Source organism: Hibiscus syriacus, unplaced genomic scaffold, assembly GCF_006381635.1.
Source record: "Hibiscus syriacus cultivar Baekdansim isolate YM2019G1 unplaced genomic scaffold, ASM638163v2 tig00011718_pilon, whole genome shotgun sequence".
NCBI lineage: Eukaryota > Viridiplantae > Streptophyta > Magnoliopsida > Malvales > Malvaceae > Hibiscus > Hibiscus syriacus.
The window spans coordinates 247036-269363 of NW_024062254.1; the positions used below are offsets into that span (position 1 = coordinate 247036).

The window sequence follows — 22328 nt, forward strand, 5'->3', positions numbered from 1 at the left end:
CATGGTTACATGATAAGTTTTTTCTACACTGTAACATTTATCGTATATCCCAAATTAATTTTAGAAATAACTTAATGGATTAAATTTTTTTCCCTCGCCTGCTCTATTGGGCCAATTTTCCCAAAACATGTAATTTTGGGCCACGTTCATGATTCTGGGCTATCATATTACGAGCCCTTTAGAATATATCTTACTGGATAAGGATATGACCGTATCCAAGATGTTTTACAGCCAAAGGAAGGGTTTTAACTACAAATTTTCCTGCAAATTCCCATCAATTTTCCCTGGAAAAGGGGTACGGGAAAATGTCTTCTTTAGGCACTTCAAAGGGTGTTCTTGAAATAGCCAAATTTGGTCTCTATGTTACGATCCCCATCGTTCTTATGTACACTTTCGCCAACAACACTAAGAATCTCCAGAAATTCATGGGAAATGTAAGCTATCTTTTACCCCCTCCTCTTCATTGTATATAATACTATAATTAACCACTGTACTGTTATTATTTTTTTTAGATTTAGCTGCATGGGTTTTTGATATATTTTAATATTTGATTAGCTTGAATTTAGATCCAAGTTTTATATTTGTTTGAGTTTCCTGAAATTTGGGTGCGTGTGTGTGTGTTTTGTTGCTGTTGAACATGATGTGCTGTTCAATTATGCAATGTTTTAGGTTGTAGGTTGAGATTTGGAGGGGCCATGTTCTTTAAGTTCATGGATGGAATTCTTCTCTGGATTTGTGTGGGATGGTGGAGTTAAAATAAACGTTTATAGAGGTCAACACTAAAATCCGAGTTCGAGTTACATAGAAGTTCAGTCATGAGCTTGTATACAAGTGAAATGGTGAATTTAGAGACGTCGTTCCAAGATACGTAAGTTAATTTAATGGATGAAAGTAGATGTAAGTGAACTGATAGCTACACATGTTGGGAGAAGGCATTGTTCCGTTTTTGGCATGTTGTCAAGGCTTACGGCTTATTGCTATATCCAACTCGGACAGTGAATGGACCCTTAAAAAGATTATCCGGGCAAGCCCCTGTTACCCGTGTAGCTTTGAGGTGGTTTGCGCTTTCTCATGGAGTGGGAGACTTATATAAGGCACGATATGCCCACCTGTACATGAGCCATTTAGCCGTAGCATAAGAGTGTGAAATGAAAATCATTTAGTGCTCCATTATTGACACCAGATTTTCTTATTAAAGTTCAAAATTTTCATCTCGTCCAAAATATGGAAGAATTCTTGTTCATATACGATGCTTTCCCATAATGTCTTCTCGACCTTAAAACATATGCATGGATCCTCTTAACCCCGTCTTTTTCCATCATATATAAAATGTATTTTGCATTCCGTCTAGATACTAGTATAACTTCTACTCGACCTTAAAAGATATGCGTGGATTCTCTTAGCCCTGTTCTTTTTCATTTTATGTATAAAATGTATTTAGCATTCTGTATAGATATACGACTTCTAGTCGACCTTAAAAGATATGCATGTATTCTCTTAGCCCCGTTCTTTTTCATTATGCATGAAATGTCTTTTTCTATTTGATGATTGAATGCATAGCTTTACAAGGCCTTATAAATTTGGTACAGAAGTATTTCTTCGGGGAATTAAACTAACTAGAATGATCATTTCGATGCTTTTCAAGTGTTGCTTATATCTGCCTGTCTCAAAATATATGTGTATGTGTGTGTATGTATATATATTGTCGTAGATTATTTCTTATGGAGTCTAAATCATTGCTTTTTTTCCCCTTTGATGTGAAGCGATCCTATGTAGTGTATCCTCCAGAGGGACCAAGACCTCAATCACCTGAGGAGTTAAGAGAGATGGCTCGTGAGCTGGCTCAGAAGAAAAATATCCGTTGATGCTCTTTAGGGGTTGTAAGTGATCTATGTAACTTTTCCGATTGAACCTATTACTATTCTACGAGACTTATTTGTAAGTACCATAATAAAGTATCGCGTTTCTATGAATGGAAACAATATTTCTGGTTTGTATAAGTAACATTGTTGGTTAAAATTTATAGCTAAACTTGTTTTTCTTGGTGATCATGGAAGTTCACGATCTTTAATTGGTATAATGTTAGTTAAACATTTGTTTGCTCTTCCTACTAGACATTTCGATAAACCGGTTCCCTATATATGCTTTTGTGCACAATATGCTCTACTTTTGAAGCATTGCTGAATGGATTTGAAGGCAACAGTGAAGGCACATGATGGAATGACGGAGTTTCGGATCTCGTTAACATTCATGGTAGGCAGTAAAGAAACTTATGCTCGAGTTAGCTCGTTTTTTGCTATTATGTCTACCAATCCCCGGTTTATATACGATCCTGTTAAAGAGGAAGGGGAAGGAGGATCCTGTTAAAGAGGGAGGGGAAGGAGGAGGGAATATGGCAAATTGGCGTGTTTCAAGGCATGAACCTACAAGTCTATGTTATTTGAGGGTGACAACCCCAAACATTATAATACATGGAACTCGAAAAGTGGGATGTACCATAATGTGTTTTTCTTCTTCATCGTTGCGTCTTGAACAAGATCGGACTCATGATTGTTCCTCGTTTTACATTATAATACATCGAAGCTCGAAAAGTGGGATGTATTATAGAAACAGAAAGTTTAACACGTAAAACGTTTAGTGCAGCATTGAAAAAACGACCACAATCCAGAACTCGAAAAAACCCGAGTCCAAAAAAATCCAAACTTGGAAAAGCTCGAACCTGCCTGAGCAACGAGAAAATTTTTAGGACTCGGTACCCTATATGTTTCTTTTTGAGCAAAAGGTTGTAGCTTGTTGGGAGCCCCACGCCATTAATCAAATGTGTTGGATCTTAGATGATGAGCATATTCATGCTTTTTAGGTTTTCGAATACTTATAGAATACGATAATCATAATCGATATTATAATTCGAACTTAAAGTTTATTCGAGAAGAATCATAAATATTAAGATTCAAACTTTAAATCTATATGAAACCGACGCTTGCGAACTCGGGTTTACTCTTTAAAGGACCAAAATCATAATTACACTAATATTATATAACACAACATAGCTACCAGCCTCATGCAACATTGAAAGAGCCCTGAAAGGTATCAAGAAACAAGACCTGACAAGATTCCAGGATTTGAATCAAGGGACCCCCAAAGTTTTTTTATTTACATGTTTGAGTACAAAAACCTGTCTATTTTTATAGTTTGGTTGTTCTTATCTGTTTAGCAGTAAACAGATTCTTCCTGGGCAGCCATGCATATGGCTGCAGCTAGAGTTGAGACTTTAAAATGGGAATTGCAGCCTAAAACTCTTCTGTCAATTCTTTTGTTGGAAAGACAGAGTCCAGAACAAAGCACATGACATGTTTGATACTTGTTGTTCATGTGTATGTTGTTAAAGAACACAAGGTTGATGACATTTTGTTTTATCTTGATTCGTGACATGGATGGGTATTACGAATGCTCATCGAACACGTATCGGATATGAATACTTTACAACATACACATGAACAACAAGTATCAAACATGTCATGTGCTTTGTTATCAAATGACAAATTTGATAATATAAAATATGATAAATTTTTAGAATCCAAAAATGATAAATTTTCATTTAATTAAACAAATGGAAGGACTAAATTTGTTGTTTTAAGTTTGTATGGGCTAAAAATTGAATTATACCATTGATTTAAGGGGCTGTAAGCCCAATAATCAAAACTGAATTGCCAAAACATGGGATTTTTGGGGTTTTTTTTCTCTCAAGAAGGCAAAGAATTTAATTAATTAGCTCAAGTATATTGAAGTTCATTTAGGGATTTACGACATTCCTACAATGACTTGGAACTCACCGTTTTGAGGTGATAAGTTTCAATAAAAATATTTTTATTTAAATTTTTGATCCCGATGTGATAAAATTTAATAAAAATTATATTTTGTTGGAACTCGTCACCTCGACGTGATAAGTTTGAATAAATAATATTTTTTATTAGAAATTATCACGTTGAGATGGTGAGTTCCATGAACCCTATAAAAATTGTCGTAAATCCAAAAATAAATTTCTACTTACCCTATTGGACCAAAAAACACATTTTTGTCCTAATATCGTATGCGGGCTAATTATTTAGCCCAATACGGCAGTAATTTTTATTTATTTATTTTGAGAACTACATCATTTACTACAATGAATTGGAATTCATCACGTCGAGGTGATTAATTCTAATAAAATATTTTTTATTGGAACTTGTCACTCCGACGAGACAAAAACTAATGAAAAAATTATATATTATTAGACTCGTCACCTCGACGTGACGAGTTTAAATAAAAAATATATTATTTAGGCAAACTCGTCATGGTTACGTGATAATTTTTTTTCTCCACTGTAACATTTGTCGTATATCCAAATTAATTTTTTCCCTCGCCTGCTCTATTGGGCCACTTTTTCCCAAAACATGTAATTTTGTGCCACATTCATGATTCTGGGCTATCATATTATGAGCCCTTTAGCATATATCTTACTGGATAAGGATATGACCGTATCCAAGATGTTTTCCAGCCGCTGGAAGGGTTTTAACTACAATTTTTCCTGCAAATTCCCATCAATTTTCCCTGGAAAAGGGGTACGGGAAAATGTCTTCTTTAGGCACTTCAAAGGGTGTTCTTGAAATAGCCAAATTTGGTCTCTATGTTACGATCCCCATCGTTCTTATGTACACTTTCGCCAACAACACTAAGAATCTCCAGAAATTCATGGGAAATGTAAGCTATCTTTTACCCCCTCCTCTTCATTGTATATAATACTATAATTAACCACTGTACTGTTATTATTTTTTTTAGATTTAGCTGCATGGGTTTTTGATATATTTTAATATTTGATTAGCTTGAATTTAGATCCAAGTTTTATATTTGTTTGAGTTTCCTGAAATTTGGGTGCGTGTGTGTGTGTTTTGTTGCTGTTGAACATGATGTGCTGTTCAATTATGCAATGTTTTAGGTTGTAGGTTGAGATTTGGAGGGGCCATGTTCTTTAAGTTCATGGATGGAATTCTTCTCTGGATTTGTGTGGGATGGTGGAGTTAAAATAAACGTTTATAGAGGTCAACACTAAAATCCGAGTTCGAGTTACATAGAAGTTCAGTCATGAGCTTGTATACAAGTGAAATGGTGAATTTAGAGACGTCGTTCCAAGATACGTAAGTTAATTTAATGGATGAAAGTAGATGTAAGTGAACTGATAGCTACACATGTTGGGAGAAGGCATTGTTCCGTTTTTGGCATGTTGTCAAGGCTTACGGCTTATTGCTATATCCAACTCGGACAGTGAATGGACCCTTAAAAAGATTATCCGGGCAAGCCCCTGTTACCCGTGTAGCTTTGAGGTGGTTTGCGCTTTCTCATGGAGTGGGAGACTTATATAAGGCACGATATGCCCACCTGTACATGAGCCATTTAGCCGTAGCATAAGAGTGTGAAATGAAAATCATTTAGTGCTCCATTATTGACACCAGATTTTCTTATTAAAGTTCAAAATTTTCATCTCGTCCAAAATATGGAAGAATTCTTGTTCATATACGATGCTTTCCCATAATGTCTTCTCGACCTTAAAACATATGCATGGATCCTCTTAACCCCGTCTTTTTCCATCATATATAAAATGTATTTTGCATTCCGTCTAGATACTAGTATAACTTCTACTCGACCTTAAAAGATATGCGTGGATTCTCTTAGCCCTGTTCTTTTTCATTTTATGTATAAAATGTATTTAGCATTCTGTATAGATATACGACTTCTAGTCGACCTTAAAAGATATGCATGTATTCTCTTAGCCCCGTTCTTTTTCATTATGCATGAAATGTCTTTTTCTATTTGATGATTGAATGCATAGCTTTACAAGGCCTTATAAATTTGGTACAGAAGTATTTCTTCGGGGAATTAAACTAACTAGAATGATCATTTCGATGCTTTTCAAGTGTTGCTTATATCTGCCTGTCTCAAAATATATGTGTATGTGTGTGTATGTATATATATATTGTCGTAGATTATTTCTTATGGAGTCTAAATCATTGCTTTTTTTCCCCTTTGATGTGAAGCGATCCTATGTAGTGTATCCTCCAGAGGGACCAAGACCTCAATCACCTGAGGAGTTAAGAGAGATGGCTCGTGAGCTAGCTCAGAAGAAAATATCCGTTGATGCTCTTTAGGGGTTGTAAGTGATCTATGTAACTTTTCCGATTGAACCTATTACTATTCTACGAGACTTATTTGTAAGTATACCATAATAAAGTATCGCGTTTCTATGAATGGAAACAATATTTCTGGTTTGTATAAGTAACATTGTTGGTTAAAATTTATAGCTAAACTTGTTTTTCTTGGTGATCATGGAAGTTCACGATCTTTAATTGGTATAATGTTAGTTAAACATTTGTTTGCTCTTCCTACTAGACATTTCGATAAACCGGTTCCCTATATATGCTTTTGTGCACAATATGCTCTACTTTGAAGCATTGCTGAATGGATTTGAAGGCAACAGTGAAGGCACATGATGGAATGACGGAGTTTCGGATCTCGTTAACATTCATGGTAGGCAGTAAAGAAACTTATGCTCGAGTTAGCTCGTTTTTTGCTATTATGTCTACCAATCCCCGGTTTATATACGATCCTGTTAAAGAGGAAGGGGAAGGAGGATCCTGTTAAAGAGGGAGGGGAAGGAGGAGGGAATATGGCAAATTGGCGTGTTTCAAGGCATGAACCTACAAGTCTATGTTATTTGAGGGGTGACAACCCCAAACATTATAATACATGGAACTCGAAAAGTGGGATGTACCATAATGTGTTTTTCTTCTTCATCGTTGCGTCTTGAACAAGATCGGACTCATGATTGTTCCTCGTTTTACATTATAATACATCGAAGCTCGAAAAGTGGGATGTATTATAGAAACAGAAAGTTTAACACGTAAAACGTTTAGTGCAGCATTGAAAAAACGACCACAATCCAGAACTCGAAAAAACCCGAGTCCAAAAAATCCAAACTTGGAAAAGCTCGAACCTGCCTGAGCAACGAGAAAATTTTTAGGACTCGGTACCCTATATGTTTCTTTTTGAGCAAAAGGTTGTAGCTTGTTGGGAGCCCCACGCCATTAATCAAATGTGTTGGATCTTAGATGATGAGCATATTCATGCTTTTTAGGTTTTCGAATACTTATAGAATACGATAATCATAATCGATATTATAATTCGAACTTAAAGTTTATTCGAGAAGAATCATAAATATTAAGATTCAAACTTCAAATCTATATGAAACCGACGCTTGCGAACTCGGGTTTACTCTTTAAAGGACCAAATCATAATTACACTAATATTATATAACACAACATAGCTACCAGCCTCATGCAACATTGAAAGAGCCCTGAAAGGTATCAAGAAACAAGACCTGACAAGATTCCAGGATTTGAATCAAGGGACCCCCAAAGTTTTTTTATTTACATGTTTGAGTACAAAAACCTGTCTATTTTTATAGTTTGGTTGTTCTTATCTGTTTAGCAGTAAACAGATTCTTCCTGGGCAGCCATGCATATGGCTGCAGCTAGAGTTGAGACTTTAAAAATGGGAATTGCAGCCTAAAACTCTTCTGTCAATTCTTTTGTTGGAAAGACAGAGTCCAGAACAAAGCACATGACATGTTTGATACTTGTTGTTCATGTGTATGTTGTTAAAGAACACAAGGTTGATGACATTTTGTTTTATCTTGATTCGTGACATGGATGGGTATTACGAATGCTCATCGAACACGTATCGGATATGAATACTTTAACAACATACACATGAACAACAAGTATCAAACATGTCATGTGCTTTGTTATCAAATGACAAATTTGATAATATAAAATATGATAAATTTTTAGAATCCAAAAATGATAAATTTTCATTTAATTAAACAAATGGAAGGACTAAATTTGTTGTTTTAAGTTTGTATGGGCTAAAAATTGAATTATACCATTGATTTAAGGGGCTGTAAGCCCAATAATCAAAACTGAATTGCCAAAACATGGGATTTTTGGGGTTTTTTTTTCTCTCAAGAAGGCAAAGAATTTAATTAATTAGCTCAAGTATATTGAAGTTCATTTAGGGATTTACGACATTCCTACAATGACTTGGAACTCACCGTTTTGAGGTGATAAGTTTCAATAAAAATATTTTTATTTAAATTTTTGATCCCGATGTGATAAAATTTAATAAAAATTATATTTTGTTGGAACTCGTCACCTCGACGTGATAAGTTTGAATAAATAATTTTTTATTAGAAATTATCACGTTGAGATGGTGAGTTCCATGAACCCTATAAAATTGTCGTAAATCCAAAATAAATTTCTACTTACCCTATTGGACCAAAAAACACATTTTTGTCCTAATATCGTATGCGGGCTAATTATTTAGCCCAATACGGCAGTAATTTTTATTTATTTATTTTGAGAACTACATCATTTACTACAATGAATTGGAATTCATCACGTCGAGGTGATTAATTCTAATAAAATATATTTTTTATTGGAACTTGTCACTCCGACGAGACAAAAACTAATGAAAAAATTATATATTATTAGACTCGTCACCTCGACGTGACGAGTTTAAATAAAAAATATATTATTTAGGCAAACTCGTCATGGTTACGTGATAATTTTTTTTCTCCACTGTAACATTTGTCGTATATCCAAATTAATTTTTTCCCTCGCCTGCTCTATTGGGCCACTTTTTCCCAAAACATGTAATTTTGTGCCACATTCATGATTCTGGGCTATCATATTATGAGCCCTTTAGCATATATCTTACTGGATAAGGATATGACCGTATCCAAGATGTTTTCCAGCCGCTGGAAGGGTTTTAACTACAATTTTTCCTGCAAATTCCCATCAATTTTCCCTGGAAAAGGGGTACGGGAAAATGTCTTCTTTAGGCACTTCAAAGGGTGTTCTTGAAATAGCCAAATTTGGTCTCTATGTTACGATCCCCATCGTTCTTATGTACACTTTCGCCAACAACACTAAGAATCTCCAGAAATTCATGGGAAATGTAAGCTATCTTTTACCCCCTCTTCATTGTATATAATACTATAATTAACCACTGTACTGTTATTATTTTTTTTAGATTTAGCTGCATGGGTTTTTGATATTTTTTAATATTTGATTAGCTTGAATTTAGATCCAAGTTTTATATTTGTTTGAGTTTCCTGAAATTTGGGTGTGTGTGTGTGTTTTGTTGCTGTTGAACATGATGTGCTGTTCAATTATGCAATGTTTTAGGTTGTAGGTTGAGATTTGGAGGGGCCATGTTCTTTAAGTTCATGGATGGAATTCTTCTCTGGATTTGTGTGGGATGGTGGAGTTAAAATAAACGTTTATAGAGGTCAACACTAAAATCCGAGTTCGAGTTACATAGAAGTTCAGTCATGAGCTTGTATACAAGTGAAATGGTGAATTTAGAGACGTCGTTCCAAGATACGTAAGTTAATTTAATGGATGAAAGTAGATGTAAGTGAACTGATAGCTACACATGTTGGGAGAAGGCATTGTTCTGTTTTTGGCATGTTGTCAAGGCTTACGGCTTATTGCTATATCCAACTCGGACAGTGAATGGACCCTTAAAAAGATTATCCGGGCAAGCCCCTGTTACCCGTGTAGCTTTGAGGTGGTTTGCGCTTTCTCATGGAGTGGGAGACTTATATAAGGCACGATATGCCCACCTGTACATGAGCCATTTAGCCGTAGCATAATAGTGTGAAATGAAAATCATTTAGTGCTCCATTATTGACACCAGATTTTCTTATTAAAGTTCAAATTTTCATCTCGTCCAAAATATGGAAGAATTCTTGTTCATATACGATGCTTTCCCATAATGTCTTCTCGACCTTAAAACATATGCATGGATCCTCTTAACCCCGTCTTTTTCCATCATATATAAAATGTATTTGCATTCCGTCTAGATACTAGTATAACTTCTACTCGACCTTAAAGATATGCGTGGATTCTCTTAGCCCTGTTCTTTTTCATTTTATGTATAAAATGTATTTAGCATTCTGTATAGATATACGACTTCTAGTCGACCTTAAAAGATATGCATGTATTCTCTTAGCCCCGTTCTTTTTCATTATGCATGAAATGTCTTTTTCTATTTGATGATTGAATGCATAGCTTTACAAGGCCTTATAAATTTGGTACAGAAGTATTTCTTCGGGGAATTAAACTAACTAGAATGATCATTTCGATGCTTTTCAAGTGTTGCTTATATCTGCCTGTCTCAAAATATATGTGTATGTGTGTGTATGTATATATATATTGTCGTAGATTATTTCTTATGGAGTCTAAATCATTGCTTTTTTTCCCCTTTGATGTGAAGCGATCCTATGTAGTGTATCCTCCAGAGGGACCAAGACCTCAATCACCTGAGGAGTTAAGAGAGATGGCTCGTGAGCTAGCTCAGAAGAAAAATATCCGTTGATGCTCTTTAGGGGTTGTAAGTGATCTATGTAACTTTTCCGATTGAACCTATTACTATTCTACGAGACTTATTTGTAAGTATACCATAATAAAGTATCGCGTTTCTATGAATGGAAACAATATTTCTGGTTTGTATAAGTAACATTGTTGGTTAAAATTTATAGCTAAACTTGTTTTTCTTGGTGATCATGGAAGTTCACGATCTTTAATTGGTATAATGTTAGTTAAACATTTGTTTGCTCTTCCTACTAGACATTTCGATAAACCGGTTCCCTATATATGCTTTTGTGCACAATATGCTCTACTTTTGAAGCATTGCTGAATGGATTTGAAGGCAACAGTGAAGGCACATGATGGAATGACGGAGTTTCGGATCTCGTTAACATTCATGGTAGGCAGTAAAGAAACTTATGCTCGAGTTAGCTCGTTTTTTGCTATTATGTCTACCAATCCCCGGTTATATACGATCCTGTTAAAGAGGAAGGGGAAGGAGGATCCTGTTAAAGAGGGAGGGGAAGGAGGAGGGAATATGGCAAATTGGCGTGTTTCAAGGCATGAACCTACAAGTCTATGTTATTTGAGGGGTGACAACCCCAAACATTATAATACATGGAACTCGAAAAGTGGGATGTACCATAATGTGTTTTTCTTCTTCATCGTTGCGTCTTGAACAAGATCGGACTCATGATTGTTCCTCGTTTTACATTATAATACATCGAAGCTCGAAAAGTGGGATGTATTATAGAAACAGAAAGTTTAACACGTAAAACGTTTAGTGCAGCATTGAAAAAACGACCACAATCCAGAACTCGAAAAAACCCGAGTCCAAAAAAATCCAAACTTGGAAAAGCTCGAACCTGCCTGAGCAACGAGAAAATTTTTAGGACTCGGTACCCTATATGTTTCTTTTTGAGCAAAAGGTTGTAGCTTGTTGGGAGCCCCACGCCATTAATCAAATGTGTTGGATCTTAGATGATGAGCATATTCATGCTTTTTAGGTTTTCGAATACTTATAGAATACGATAATCATAATCGATATTAAAATTCGAACTTAAAGTTTATTCGAGAAGAATCATAAATATTAAGATTCAAACTTCAAATCTATATGAAACCGACGCTTGCGAACTCGGGTTTACTCTTTAAAGGACCAAAATCATAATTACACTAATATTATATAACACAACATAGCTACCAGCCTCATGCAACATTGAAAGAGCCCTGAAAGGTATCAAGAAACAAGACCTGACAAGATTCCAGGATTTGAATCAAGGGACCCCCAAAGTTTTTTTATTTACATGTTTGAGTACAAAAACCTGTCTATTTTTATAGTTTGGTTGTTCTTATCTGTTTAGCAGTAAACAGATTCTTCCTGGGCAGCCATGCATATGGCTGCAGCTAGAGTTGAGACTTTAAAAATGGGAATTGCAGCCTAAAACTCTTCTGTCAATTCTTTTGTTGGAAAGACAGAGTCCAGAACAAAGCACATGACATGTTTGATACTTGTTGTTCATGTGTATGTTGTTAAAGAACACAAGGTTGATGACATTTTGTTTTATCTTGATTCGTGACATGGATGGGTATTACGAATGCTCATCGAACACGTATCGGATATGAATACTTTAACAACATACACATGAACAACAAGTATCAAACATGTCATGTGCTTTGTTATCAAATGACAAATTTGATAATATAAAATATGATAAATTTTTAGAATCCAAAAATGATAAATTTTCATTTAATTAAACAAATGGAAGGACTAAATTTGTTGTTTTAAGTTTGTATGGGCTAAAAATTGAATTATACCATTGATTTAAGGGGCTGTAAGCCCAATAATCAAAACTGAATTGCCAAAACATGGGATTTTTGGGGTTTTTTTTCTCTCAAGAAGGCAAAGAATTTAATTAATTAGCTCAAGTATATTGAAGTTCATTTAGGGATTTACGACATTCCTACAATGACTTGGAACTCACCGTTTTGAGGTGATAAGTTTCAATAAAAATATTTTTATTTAAATTTTTGATCCCGATGTGATAAAATTTAATAAAAATTATATTTTGTTGGAACTCGTCACCTCGACGTGATAAGTTTGAATAAATAATATTTTTTATTAGAAATTATCACGTTGAGATGGTGAGTTCCATGAACCCTATAAAAATTGTCGTAAATCCAAAAATAAATTTCTACTTACCCTATTGGACCAAAAAACACATTTTTGTCCTAATATCGTATGCGGGCTAATTATTTAGCCCAATACGGCAGTAATTTTTATTTATTTATTTTGAGAACTACATCATTTACTACAATGAATTGGAATTCATCACGTCGAGGTGATTAATTCTAATAAAATATATTTTTTATTGGAACTTGTCACTCCGACGAGACAAAAACTAATGAAAAAATTATATATTATTAGACTCGTCACCTCGACGTGACGAGTTTAAATAAAAAATATATTATTTAGGCAAACTCGTCATGGTTACGTGATAATTTTTTTTCTCCACTGTAACATTTGTCGTATATCCAAATTAATTTTTTCCCTCGCCTGCTCTATTGGGCCACTTTTTCCCAAAACATGTAATTTTGTGCCACATTCATGATTCTGGGCTATCATATTATGAGCCCTTTAGCATATATCTTACTGGATAAGGATATGACCGTATCCAAGATGTTTTCCAGCCGCTGGAAGGGTTTTAACTACAATTTTTCCTGCAAATTCCCATCAATTTTCCCTGGAAAAGGGGTACGGGAAAATGTCTTCTTTAGGCACTTCAAAGGGTGTTCTTGAAATAGCCAAATTTGGTCTCTATGTTACGATCCCCATCGTTCTTATGTACACTTTCGCCAACAACACTAAGAATCTCCAGAAATTCATGGGAAATGTAAGCTATCTTTTACCCCCTCCTCTTCATTGTATATAATACTATAATTAACCACTGTACTGTTATTATTTTTTTTAGATTTAGCTGCATGGGTTTTTGATATTTTTTAATATTTGATTAGCTTGAATTTAGATCCAAGTTTTATATTTGTTTGAGTTTCCTGAAATTTGGGTGTGTGTGTGTGTGTTTTGTTGCTGTTGAACATGATGTGCTGTTCAATTATGCAATGTTTTAGGTTGTAGGTTGAGATTTGGAGGGGCCATGTTCTTTAAGTTCATGGATGGAATTCTTCTCTGGATTTGTGTGGGATGGTGGAGTTAAAATAAACGTTTATAGAGGTCAACACTAAAATCCGAGTTCGAGTTACATAGAAGTTCAGTCATGAGCTTGTATACAAGTGAAATGGTGAATTTAGAGACGTCGTTCCAAGATACGTAAGTTAATTTAATGGATGAAAGTAGATGTAAGTGAACTGATAGCTACACATGTTGGGAGAAGGCATTGTTCTGTTTTTGGCATGTTGTCAAGGCTTACGGCTTATTGCTATATCCAACTCGGACAGTGAATGGACCCTTAAAAAGATTATCCGGGCAAGCCCCTGTTACCCGTGTAGCTTTGAGGTGGTTTGCGCTTTCTCATGGAGTGGGAGACTTATATAAGGCACGATATGCCCACCTGTACATGAGCCATTTAGCCGTAGCATAATAGTGTGAAATGAAAATCATTTAGTGCTCCATTATTGACACCAGATTTTCTTATTAAAGTTCAAAATTTTCATCTCGTCCAAAATATGGAAGAATTCTTGTTCATATACGATGCTTTCCCATAATGTCTTCTCGACCTTAAAACATATGCATGGATCCTCTTAACCCCGTCTTTTTCCATCATATATAAATGTATTTTGCATTCCGTCTAGATACTAGTATAACTTCTACTCGACCTTAAAAGATATGCGTGGATTCTCTTAGCCCTGTTCTTTTTCATTTTATGTATAAAATGTATTTAGCATTCTGTATAGATATACGACTTCTAGTCGACCTTAAAGATATGCATGGATTCTCTTAGCCCCGTTCTTTTTCATTATGTATAAAATGTCTTTTTCTATTTGATGATTGAATGCATAGCTTTACAAGGCCTTATAAATTTGGTACAGAAGTATTTCTTCGGGGAATTAAACTAACTAGAATGATCATTTCGATGCTTTTCAAGTGTTGCTTATATCTGCCTGTCTCAAAATATATGTGTATGTGTGTGTATGTATATATATATTGTCGTAGATTATTTCTTATGGAGTCTAAATCATTGCTTTTTTTCCCCTTTGATGTGAAGCGATCCTATGTAGTGTATCCTCCAGAGGGACCAAGACCTCAATCACCTGAGGAGTTAAGAGAGATGGCTCGTGAGCTAGCTCAGAAGAAAAATATCCGTTGATGCTCTTTAGGGGTTGTAAGTGATCTATGTAACTTTTCCGATTGAACCTATTACTATTCTACGAGACTTATTTGTAAGTATACCATAATAAAGTATCGCGTTTCTATGAATGGAAACAATATTTCTGGTTTGTATAAGTAACATTGTTGGTTAAAATTTATAGCTAAACTTGTTTTTCTTGCTGATCATGGAAGTTCACGATCTTTATTTGGTATAATGTTAGTTAAACATTTGTTTGCTCTTCCTACTAGACATTTCGATAAACCGGTGCCCTATATATGCTTTTGTGCACAATATGCTCTACTTTTGAAGCATTGCTGCATGGATTTGAAGGCAACAGTGAAGGCACATGATGGAATGACGGAGTTTTGGATCTCGTTAACATTCATGGTAGGCAGTAAAGAAACTTATGCTCGAGTTAGCTCGTTTTTTGCTATTATGTCTACCAATCCCCGGTTTATTTACGATCCTGTTAAAGAGGAAGGGGAAGGAGGATCCTGTTAAAGAGGGGAGGGGAAGGAGGAGGGAATATGGCAAATTGGCGTGCTTCAAGGCATGAACCTACAAGTCTATGTTATTTGAGGGGTGACCACCCTAAACATTATAATACATGGAACTCGAAAAGTGGGATGTACCATAATGTGTTTTTCTTCTTCATCGTTGCGTCTTGAACAAGATCGGACTCATGATTGTTCCTCGTTTTACATTATAATATATCGAAGCTCGAAAAGTGGGATGTATTATAGAAACAGGAAGTTTAACGCGTAAAACGTTTAGTGCAGCGTTGAAAAAACGACCACAATCCAGAACTCGAAAAAACCCGAGTTCAAAAAAATCCAAACTTGGAAAAGCTCGAACCTGCCTGAGCCATCCCATTTGGCAAATGAGGGCTAGGGGGACCCCAAAGGTAATTGGCTGGATTTTTTTCATAGGCAATCAGTTTATCCCAAACCACCATAATGTGTGGTTCACAGTCCTCCTTTCTTGAAGTCACCATCTCCACACCTCTCTTTCGTCCATTTGTATGCCATTTTGATTCCTTTCTTTCCAATGATCTGAAAGTTAGTGCTTTGGCTTTGGGGTTTCTGGGTTTTCACTGTTGCATCATTCCATGGCTTCTTCAATGCTCAGTGGAGCTGAGAATCTGAATCTCTTCAGAAGAGCAGCCCCAACAAGGTTAGCCTTTTTAGGGTCAAATTTTCATTTTAGGTGTTTGCCACAAAAGGGTTTACTTTGTTACAGCAAGAAACAAAAAGATAGAATCATAGCACCCAAATGTAGTTTATCATCCTCGAGGCCAGCTTCCCAGCCTAGGTTCATACAACACAAGCAAGAAGCATTTTGGTTTTATAGGTTCTTATCAATAGTGTATGACCATATCATAAACCCCGGTCATTGGACCGAGGATATGCGCGACGAGGCGCTCCAACCCGCTGATCTTTATTCTAGGAATATGAAAGTAGTAGACGTCGGTGGCGGAACCGGGTTTACGACTCTCGGTATAGTGAAACATGTTGATGCTGAGAATGTCACAATTCTTGATCAGTCACCTCACCAGCTTGCCAAGGCTAGGCAGAAGGAACCTTTGAAGGAATGCAAGATAATCGAAGGTGATGCCGAGGATCTCCCATTTCCTACCGATTATGCCGACCGATACGTGTCTGCGGGAAGGTAATAACTCTATTTACCTTTCTTGTATTATTTTTCCATTGTATTGTTGCGGAAATGTGGAATGGTTTGTTGTGTGTGATATTCATATACGTGTTCCTCAGTATCGAGTACTGGCCGGATCCGCAGCGTGGGATCAAGGAAGCTTACAGAGTACTAAAAATAGGAGGGAAAGCCTGTGTTATAGGTCCTGTACATCCAACATTCTGGTTGTCTCGATTTTTCGCGGATATGTGGATGCTGTTCCCGAAAGAGGAAGAGTATATAGAATGGTTCAAAAAGGCTGGTTTCAAAGATGTGAAACTAAAAAGGATCGGACCAAAATGGTACCGTGGTGTCCGAAGACACGGCTTGATCATGGGGTGTTCCGTGACCGGAGTGAAGCCCTTCTCGGGAGACTCTCCGTTGAAGGTAACTTCATCTATTTGGTGTTTTTCCTATAGGGTAACTGATATCAGAATAACTTCCATATATGAATCCTCATTTTGTATTAAAATCATGCATCATTCATACTAGAAATCTTAGTATGCCAGGATATCCGAATTCCGAAGATAGTACTATTCATGTCCGACATATACGATCACACGACCCTCTAAACACACGGAAAAACTTAAAAAGAAACGAACATACTCATGTCAGACACTCGCATTCGAGTCTGTCTTAGCTGTTTTCTAACAGCACGTAAAGCTTGTTGCAGCTTGGTCCAAAGGCAGAGGATGTGAAGAAACCTGTGAATCCATTGCTGTTCCTTTTTCGGTTCATTATCGGAGCAATTGCAGCAACATACTTTGTACTGGTTCCCATTTACATGTGGATCAAAGATCAAATTGTTCCAAAGGGTCAGCCTATATGAAATGACTCAACTGCTCGACTTAACTGGTTATTCTTTTGCTCATCTTTCCAAGGTTTTTGGAGACGTCCGAATCGCATTAGACCTATCGATCCGTGTCTCGTTTTTCGTATATTATCGTATTTATTATCGAATTTGGACATGTTATATATGTTGATACATTCGTGTTATCGTATCGTATTTATATTATTTTTCGTGTCGGACTTCGAATTATCAATATCTAAGATCTTCATCATGGGGACCCTTTTTATGCAGTAAAAGCAAATAGGGTACTTGCTTTCACGGATTATCTGAAGTTTTTTTTGTTCTGTTCTTAGAGATGGGCATAGGTCAGGTTTTTGGTCCACCCGACCCGACCCGAGAATAAGGATTCCTCCACCTAATATTCTACCCGACCCGACCAAAACATGGTTTCACCCGACCCGACCCGACCTGATATATAACCTCAAAACCCAACTCAAAATAATAAAAAATTATTATTTTTATTCAATAAAACTGTGACTTAATTGAAAAAAATAATATATAGAGTTGTATTATTATAATTATTCCTAAATATATAAGGTAAAATTATATATTTTTCGGGTCGGATCAGGTATTTTTCACCCTAAACTCGAACCCGACCCAATTTGAACATCACATTAAAAAAATCCGGCCCGATCCGAACCCGAATTTTTTATAAAAAAAAAAAAACTCAACCCGATCGGGTCGGGTCGAAACTTGTCGAGTTCGGATCCCTTGCCCATCCTACTGTTCTTGAGTTGGTGGCAGTTTATGTAAAAGAAAATGTAAATATGTATATATAGTTCTGTACTATAAGAAATATACGCTCATTATAATTTTAATATTTATAATTGATGTTTAAAATATTCCATATTTTATAACAAATCAATAATTTCTTTTATATCAAATTAAATACGTTTATAATTGATGTTTAAAATATCCTAGATTTTAAGCCAAAATATAATAAAAACGTAACGTTAACGACTAAAACATGATAATAGTTGGGTGACTAAATATGTTATTTTTCCTATATTTTTATATATAAATAAGGTAAATTATGCGTTTACTAAACTATTAGTTTTGGTATGTTTTAGTACCTACAATTTCAATTTTTATTTCATTTTAGCATCATTTGTTATTATTATCAATCGTTAAAAACTTTAGTTTTTGTCTCATCTTAGCATCCAATTCAAAATTTAATATTAAGTTATGAAAAAATAAAAAATTTAGGTACTAAAATGAACCAAAACTGATAGTTTAGGTATTAAACGCGTTAAGTTTTTAACGGCGGTACTAAAATGAAATGAAAATTCGACGTTAGATATGATTGTGAAAAAATTAAATTTTTAGATACTAAAATAAATTAAAATTGATAGTTTAGATATTAAATACGTAATTTATCTATATAAATAACTTATATAGCACGGGGTTTGAAGGTTGAAAATCAAAGTCTAAACTGTCGACCATATGACTCCGTCCCTCTGCCTATTTCTTACGTGCTAAGGCTAAGTCAACTATGTTAGTTTTATTGGCATTTTTTTATTATGTTTATTATAAAATCAGTACCTAAACTCTTAAATATTTATAATTTGGTACCTAAGTCTTTTCTTTTTATGAAATTGACATTTAATTTTTTTCTAAAATAGATATATATGGTGTTACCATAGTTTTCAACAAGCAATCAGACTGTGATACATTATATTTAATGACATCAATATTTTGATCAGTATCATGATAATAAATCGATCGATCGTTGAAATGTCACATTAACACATACATATTCTTTTTTTTTCTAAATGCAAATACCAAAATTAAAAAAATTACCAAATTCAAGTACTGATTTATAGAATAAATCTTTTTCATTATAATAAATTAAAGATATCTCAAACTTTTTATTTTATTAATTCCCCCCCCCCCCCATTTTTCAAATAGTACAACCGTACTCTAACCCTAGAAAGAAGTTTATAAAACCGCGTTGACAGCCATGCACATGTAGGGTTTCCTTTTTATCTCCTTTATTTATTGATCACAGGCCCACTTTTTTTTATAAATATTTAAAAAAATTAAATTATAAAATGGCAAACTCCCATTAGCTATAATATTTTCTTAAATGAAAAAAATGTTAAATTATAAATTAATTTTTAATCTATAATATATCTGATATTAATTCGAATTTATCGAGTCACATATATGAAATATTAATTTACATTCAAAGAAAATAATTTTAGATTATGACATTAGTTCGATAGATATATTAAATTGTAGCATAAAACACACACATATATATATATATATATATATTGTAAAAAAATTAATTTATTTTTTGACTCGATCCGAACTGATGTTTTATTTAACCAAAAAATTAAATTAGTTGACTCTATTCCTATATGTAATGGGGTAATGGGATAAAGGGATAAAGGAGGAGGTATGATAATAGGTTGTGCCTCCAACGCCAAGTTGAGAGCAACTTCCGTGAGAGACGTCTGACAGTCAGAATTATAAATTGTCCATCGTGAAACTCGATCCCAGGACCAATAGATTAAGAAGCTTGCGCTTTAACTAACTGAGTTAGATGGGCATGGACGGGGTCGTGCAAGCAATGCAGCGTGCTTTATGGGATTTGAAGAAGGAAAATAAAAAATTACGTAAAAAGGACGCGGAATATGCAGAGTGTTCACATTGGTCCCCAAAACTTTATGGCTTTGAATGGTTTTTGTGGTCTTCTCTCATACTCTTCAAACCCTTACAGCTGTCTTTAAAAATTATAATCCTTAAAAACACGAGGTAGATTAACCCATTTTATTTACTCGATATTTAGTATCATTACATCTGTTATGTACGTAATCACGATAAAAATATAATCTTTAAATTAATTTTTTTTTTAATTTTATCAAATCAGATTGAATCGGCTACCTGTCTTCGATATTAATTTATAAGCGTGATTTGACTTTAATATTTGAATTGATTTGGGTAAACTTACTTGCATTGGAATGCTACATAAACCCAGCTAAGCTTGAGCTATACTCAACAGAACACATTCTCTCTCTCTCTGTCGCTCTTGAAACTTTCTTGAGATTTTTAATTTTCCAGGCAACCAAGCAGAATAAGAATGGGAGATAATACACTGACCGAAGAACAGATTGTTGAGTTCAAAGAAGCCTTTTGTCTCTTTGACAAAGATGGAGATGGTACATATACATATACAAACATATATATATATACAAACATATATATATATATATATATATGTTCGTTCATGGTTTTTGATTACAATGAATCCTTTTATGTTAATTGTATGTGTTGGTTTTAGGTTGCATTACTTTGGAAGAACTGGCAACAGTGATTAGATCATTGGATCAAAATCCCACTGAAGAAGAGCTACAAGACATGATAAGAGAAGTTGATGCTGATGAAAATGGAACTATTGAGTTTGCAGAGTTCTTGACCTTGATGGCCAAGAAAATGAAGGTAATATACAAATACCCAATTTCTTATTTTTAACTAATATATACATATATTATCGGTTCGAGACCTTTCTGAGTCGAGTCGAGTTAAATTATTGAAGTTTTTTATTGTTAAATTCCAGGAAACTGATGCAGAGGAGGAACTTAAAGAGGCTTTCAAGGTTTTTGACAAGGATCAAAATGGGTATATATCAGCTAGTGAGGTAGGTTATTCTTTTTTTGTTTCTGGGTAAATTACGCTTTCTTACCTAAACTTTTAATTTTTTCAAAATCATATTTAAAAATTAGTTTTTGTTTCATTTTAATACCCCTATTCAAAATTTAATGTTAAGTCTTGAATTTTTTTTTAAGTTTTCTTACTAAAATGAATCAAAATTGATAATTTAGATAATAAACACATTAAGTTTTTAATGGTGGGTACTAAAATGAAACAAAAACTAAATGTTAGGTATTATTTTAAAAAAATTAAAAGTTCAGTTATTAAAACGGATCAAAACTATTTGAAAGTTCATTTTGACATTGTTTTGGTTGAAAGTGGTGTGTACAAGATGACATTTTAATCATTAACTATTTGGATTAGCTAATCACATTATAAAAATGTAGGGACTAAATCTTAAATTTGAGAATAAGAGAGGGACTAAAGCTTCATGTGGACATCTATGTATACCATAGGCTGTAATGTTCTTTTGCATGCAATGAATGTTAGACATGTTTTCTTACAAGACATTGAATTTGGGTTTTGGATTTTATTATTATTATTATTATTGGATTTAATTGCATAATTAATTATTTTTTTTGTTGATTTGATTGTGTGCAGCTGAGGCATGTGATGATCAACCTTGGTGAGAAATTAACGGACGAGGAAGTTGAGCAGATGATCAAAGAAGCTGATCTGGACGGTGATGGTCAGGTCAACTTTGATGAATTTGTCAAAATGATGACCACCGTTGGATGAGGAGAAATAGTCTACTAGTATTTCCATCAACCTTTTGATTGATGAATATATATATTTTTATTAATTTTAATTTGTATTCAAAATTCCTTCTTTTGTCTCTCTCTCTCCTTAGAGGCAATTTCTCTAATTTGTTGTTCTTTAATGGCCAAAAGTTAAATTAGACCTTTTTAGCTTAAAAGTTTAAATATATTTCCCCATTTTATTCTTGCATTCCAGTTGAAATTTAGTTTGGGTTTATTATCAAAATTGGAACTTAAAATTTACAACTCTTCTTAAATCGCCATCTGAATATAAGATAATTTTTAAAAGAGAAAATCGCCTCAGTGACAAAAAATGTCTTATAATATACGATTTTAACCAATTTTTTCCGGATTTGCCAAAATGACCAACAAAATCACAATGCGATCGCTAATTCGCAACGCGATCTCCATTATCGCAAATTCGCGTTGCGATAGTTGGAATCGCGTTGCGATGGTCTACAGTGTCGTTGCGATTTTCCCAATTCGCAATGCGAATAAGTAAATCGCAACGCGAATTGGTAAAATCGCAATGCGATACTGACTATCGCAACGCGATAATACAAAATCGCAACGCGATACTGACTTT

At 34.5% G+C, this 22328-nt stretch overlaps 6 protein-coding genes across 6 annotated transcripts; all 6 read left to right on the forward strand.

The window, feature by feature from the left end:
• Positions 1 to 240: 240 nt before the first annotated feature.
• On the forward strand, positions 241 to 1910 carry LOC120204833. The gene is made up of 2 exons (XM_039204845.1): positions 241 to 434; positions 1764 to 1910. The coding sequence occupies exons 1-2, from the start codon at positions 306 to 308 to the stop codon at positions 1863 to 1865; spliced, it is 231 nt and encodes a 76-aa protein (XP_039060776.1). The 5' UTR covers positions 241 to 305; the 3' UTR covers positions 1866 to 1910.
• Positions 1911 to 4534: 2624 nt separating this feature from the next.
• Positions 4535 to 6279, forward strand: LOC120204830. The gene is made up of 2 exons (XM_039204841.1): positions 4535 to 4740; positions 6072 to 6279. The coding sequence occupies exons 1-2, from the start codon at positions 4612 to 4614 to the stop codon at positions 6180 to 6182; spliced, it is 240 nt and encodes a 79-aa protein (XP_039060772.1). The 5' UTR covers positions 4535 to 4611; the 3' UTR covers positions 6183 to 6279.
• Positions 6280 to 8847: 2568 nt separating this feature from the next.
• On the forward strand, positions 8848 to 10579 carry LOC120204832. The gene is made up of 2 exons (XM_039204843.1): positions 8848 to 9048; positions 10372 to 10579. Exons 1-2 carry the CDS (start codon positions 8920 to 8922, stop codon positions 10471 to 10473), a joined length of 231 nt encoding a protein of 76 aa, XP_039060774.1. The 5' UTR covers positions 8848 to 8919; the 3' UTR covers positions 10474 to 10579.
• Positions 10580 to 13153: 2574 nt separating this feature from the next.
• On the forward strand, positions 13154 to 14891 carry LOC120204831. Its single transcript, XM_039204842.1, has 2 exons — positions 13154 to 13354; positions 14684 to 14891. The coding sequence occupies exons 1-2, from the start codon at positions 13226 to 13228 to the stop codon at positions 14783 to 14785; spliced, it is 231 nt and encodes a 76-aa protein (XP_039060773.1). The 5' UTR covers positions 13154 to 13225; the 3' UTR covers positions 14786 to 14891.
• Positions 14892 to 15881: 990 nt separating this feature from the next.
• Positions 15882 to 17348, forward strand: LOC120204827 (2-methyl-6-phytyl-1,4-hydroquinone methyltransferase, chloroplastic-like). Its single transcript, XM_039204838.1, has 3 exons — positions 15882 to 16456; positions 16558 to 16864; positions 17151 to 17348. The coding sequence occupies exons 1-3, from the start codon at positions 15897 to 15899 to the stop codon at positions 17304 to 17306; spliced, it is 1023 nt and encodes a 340-aa protein (XP_039060769.1). The 5' UTR covers positions 15882 to 15896; the 3' UTR covers positions 17307 to 17348.
• A 3032-nt stretch (positions 17349 to 20380) lies between these two features.
• Positions 20381 to 21723, forward strand: LOC120204829 (calmodulin-like protein 8). Its single transcript, XM_039204839.1, has 4 exons — positions 20381 to 20491; positions 20614 to 20771; positions 20890 to 20970; positions 21585 to 21723. The coding sequence occupies exons 1-4, from the start codon at positions 20413 to 20415 to the stop codon at positions 21720 to 21722; spliced, it is 456 nt and encodes a 151-aa protein (XP_039060770.1). The 5' UTR covers positions 20381 to 20412; the 3' UTR covers position 21723.
• Positions 21724 to 22328: the final 605 nt, after the last annotated feature.

Bases quoted from the DNA above. Each gene is read 5' to 3' on its own strand.
- LOC120204833 (XM_039204845.1), top strand. From the start codon at position 306: ATGTCTTCTTTAGGCACTTCAAAGGGTGTTCTTGAAATAGCCAAATTT. The intron at 435-1,763 runs GTAAGCTATCTT...TTTGATGTGAAG, and splicing joins TCCAGAAATTCATGGGAAAT to CGATCCTATGTAGTGTATCC.
- LOC120204830 (XM_039204841.1), top strand. From the start codon at position 4,612: ATGTCTTCTTTAGGCACTTCAAAGGGTGTTCTTGAAATAGCCAAATTT. The intron at 4,741-6,071 runs GTAAGCTATCTT...TTTGATGTGAAG, and splicing joins TCCAGAAATTCATGGGAAAT to CGATCCTATGTAGTGTATCC.
- LOC120204832 (XM_039204843.1), top strand. From the start codon at position 8,920: ATGTCTTCTTTAGGCACTTCAAAGGGTGTTCTTGAAATAGCCAAATTT. The intron at 9,049-10,371 runs GTAAGCTATCTT...TTTGATGTGAAG, and splicing joins TCCAGAAATTCATGGGAAAT to CGATCCTATGTAGTGTATCC.
- LOC120204829 (XM_039204839.1), top strand. From the start codon at position 20,413: ATGGGAGATAATACACTGACCGAAGAACAGATTGTTGAGTTCAAAGAA. The intron at 20,492-20,613 runs GTACATATACAT...TGTTGGTTTTAG, and splicing joins CTTTGACAAAGATGGAGATG to GTTGCATTACTTTGGAAGAA. The intron at 20,772-20,889 runs GTAATATACAAA...GTTAAATTCCAG, and splicing joins TGATGGCCAAGAAAATGAAG to GAAACTGATGCAGAGGAGGA.
- LOC120204827 (XM_039204838.1), top strand. From the start codon at position 15,897: ATGGCTTCTTCAATGCTCAGTGGAGCTGAGAATCTGAATCTCTTCAGA. The intron at 16,457-16,557 runs GTAATAACTCTA...CGTGTTCCTCAG, and splicing joins CGATACGTGTCTGCGGGAAG to TATCGAGTACTGGCCGGATC. The intron at 16,865-17,150 runs GTAACTTCATCT...AGCTTGTTGCAG, and splicing joins CGGGAGACTCTCCGTTGAAG to CTTGGTCCAAAGGCAGAGGA.
- LOC120204831 (XM_039204842.1), top strand. From the start codon at position 13,226: ATGTCTTCTTTAGGCACTTCAAAGGGTGTTCTTGAAATAGCCAAATTT. The intron at 13,355-14,683 runs GTAAGCTATCTT...TTTGATGTGAAG, and splicing joins TCCAGAAATTCATGGGAAAT to CGATCCTATGTAGTGTATCC.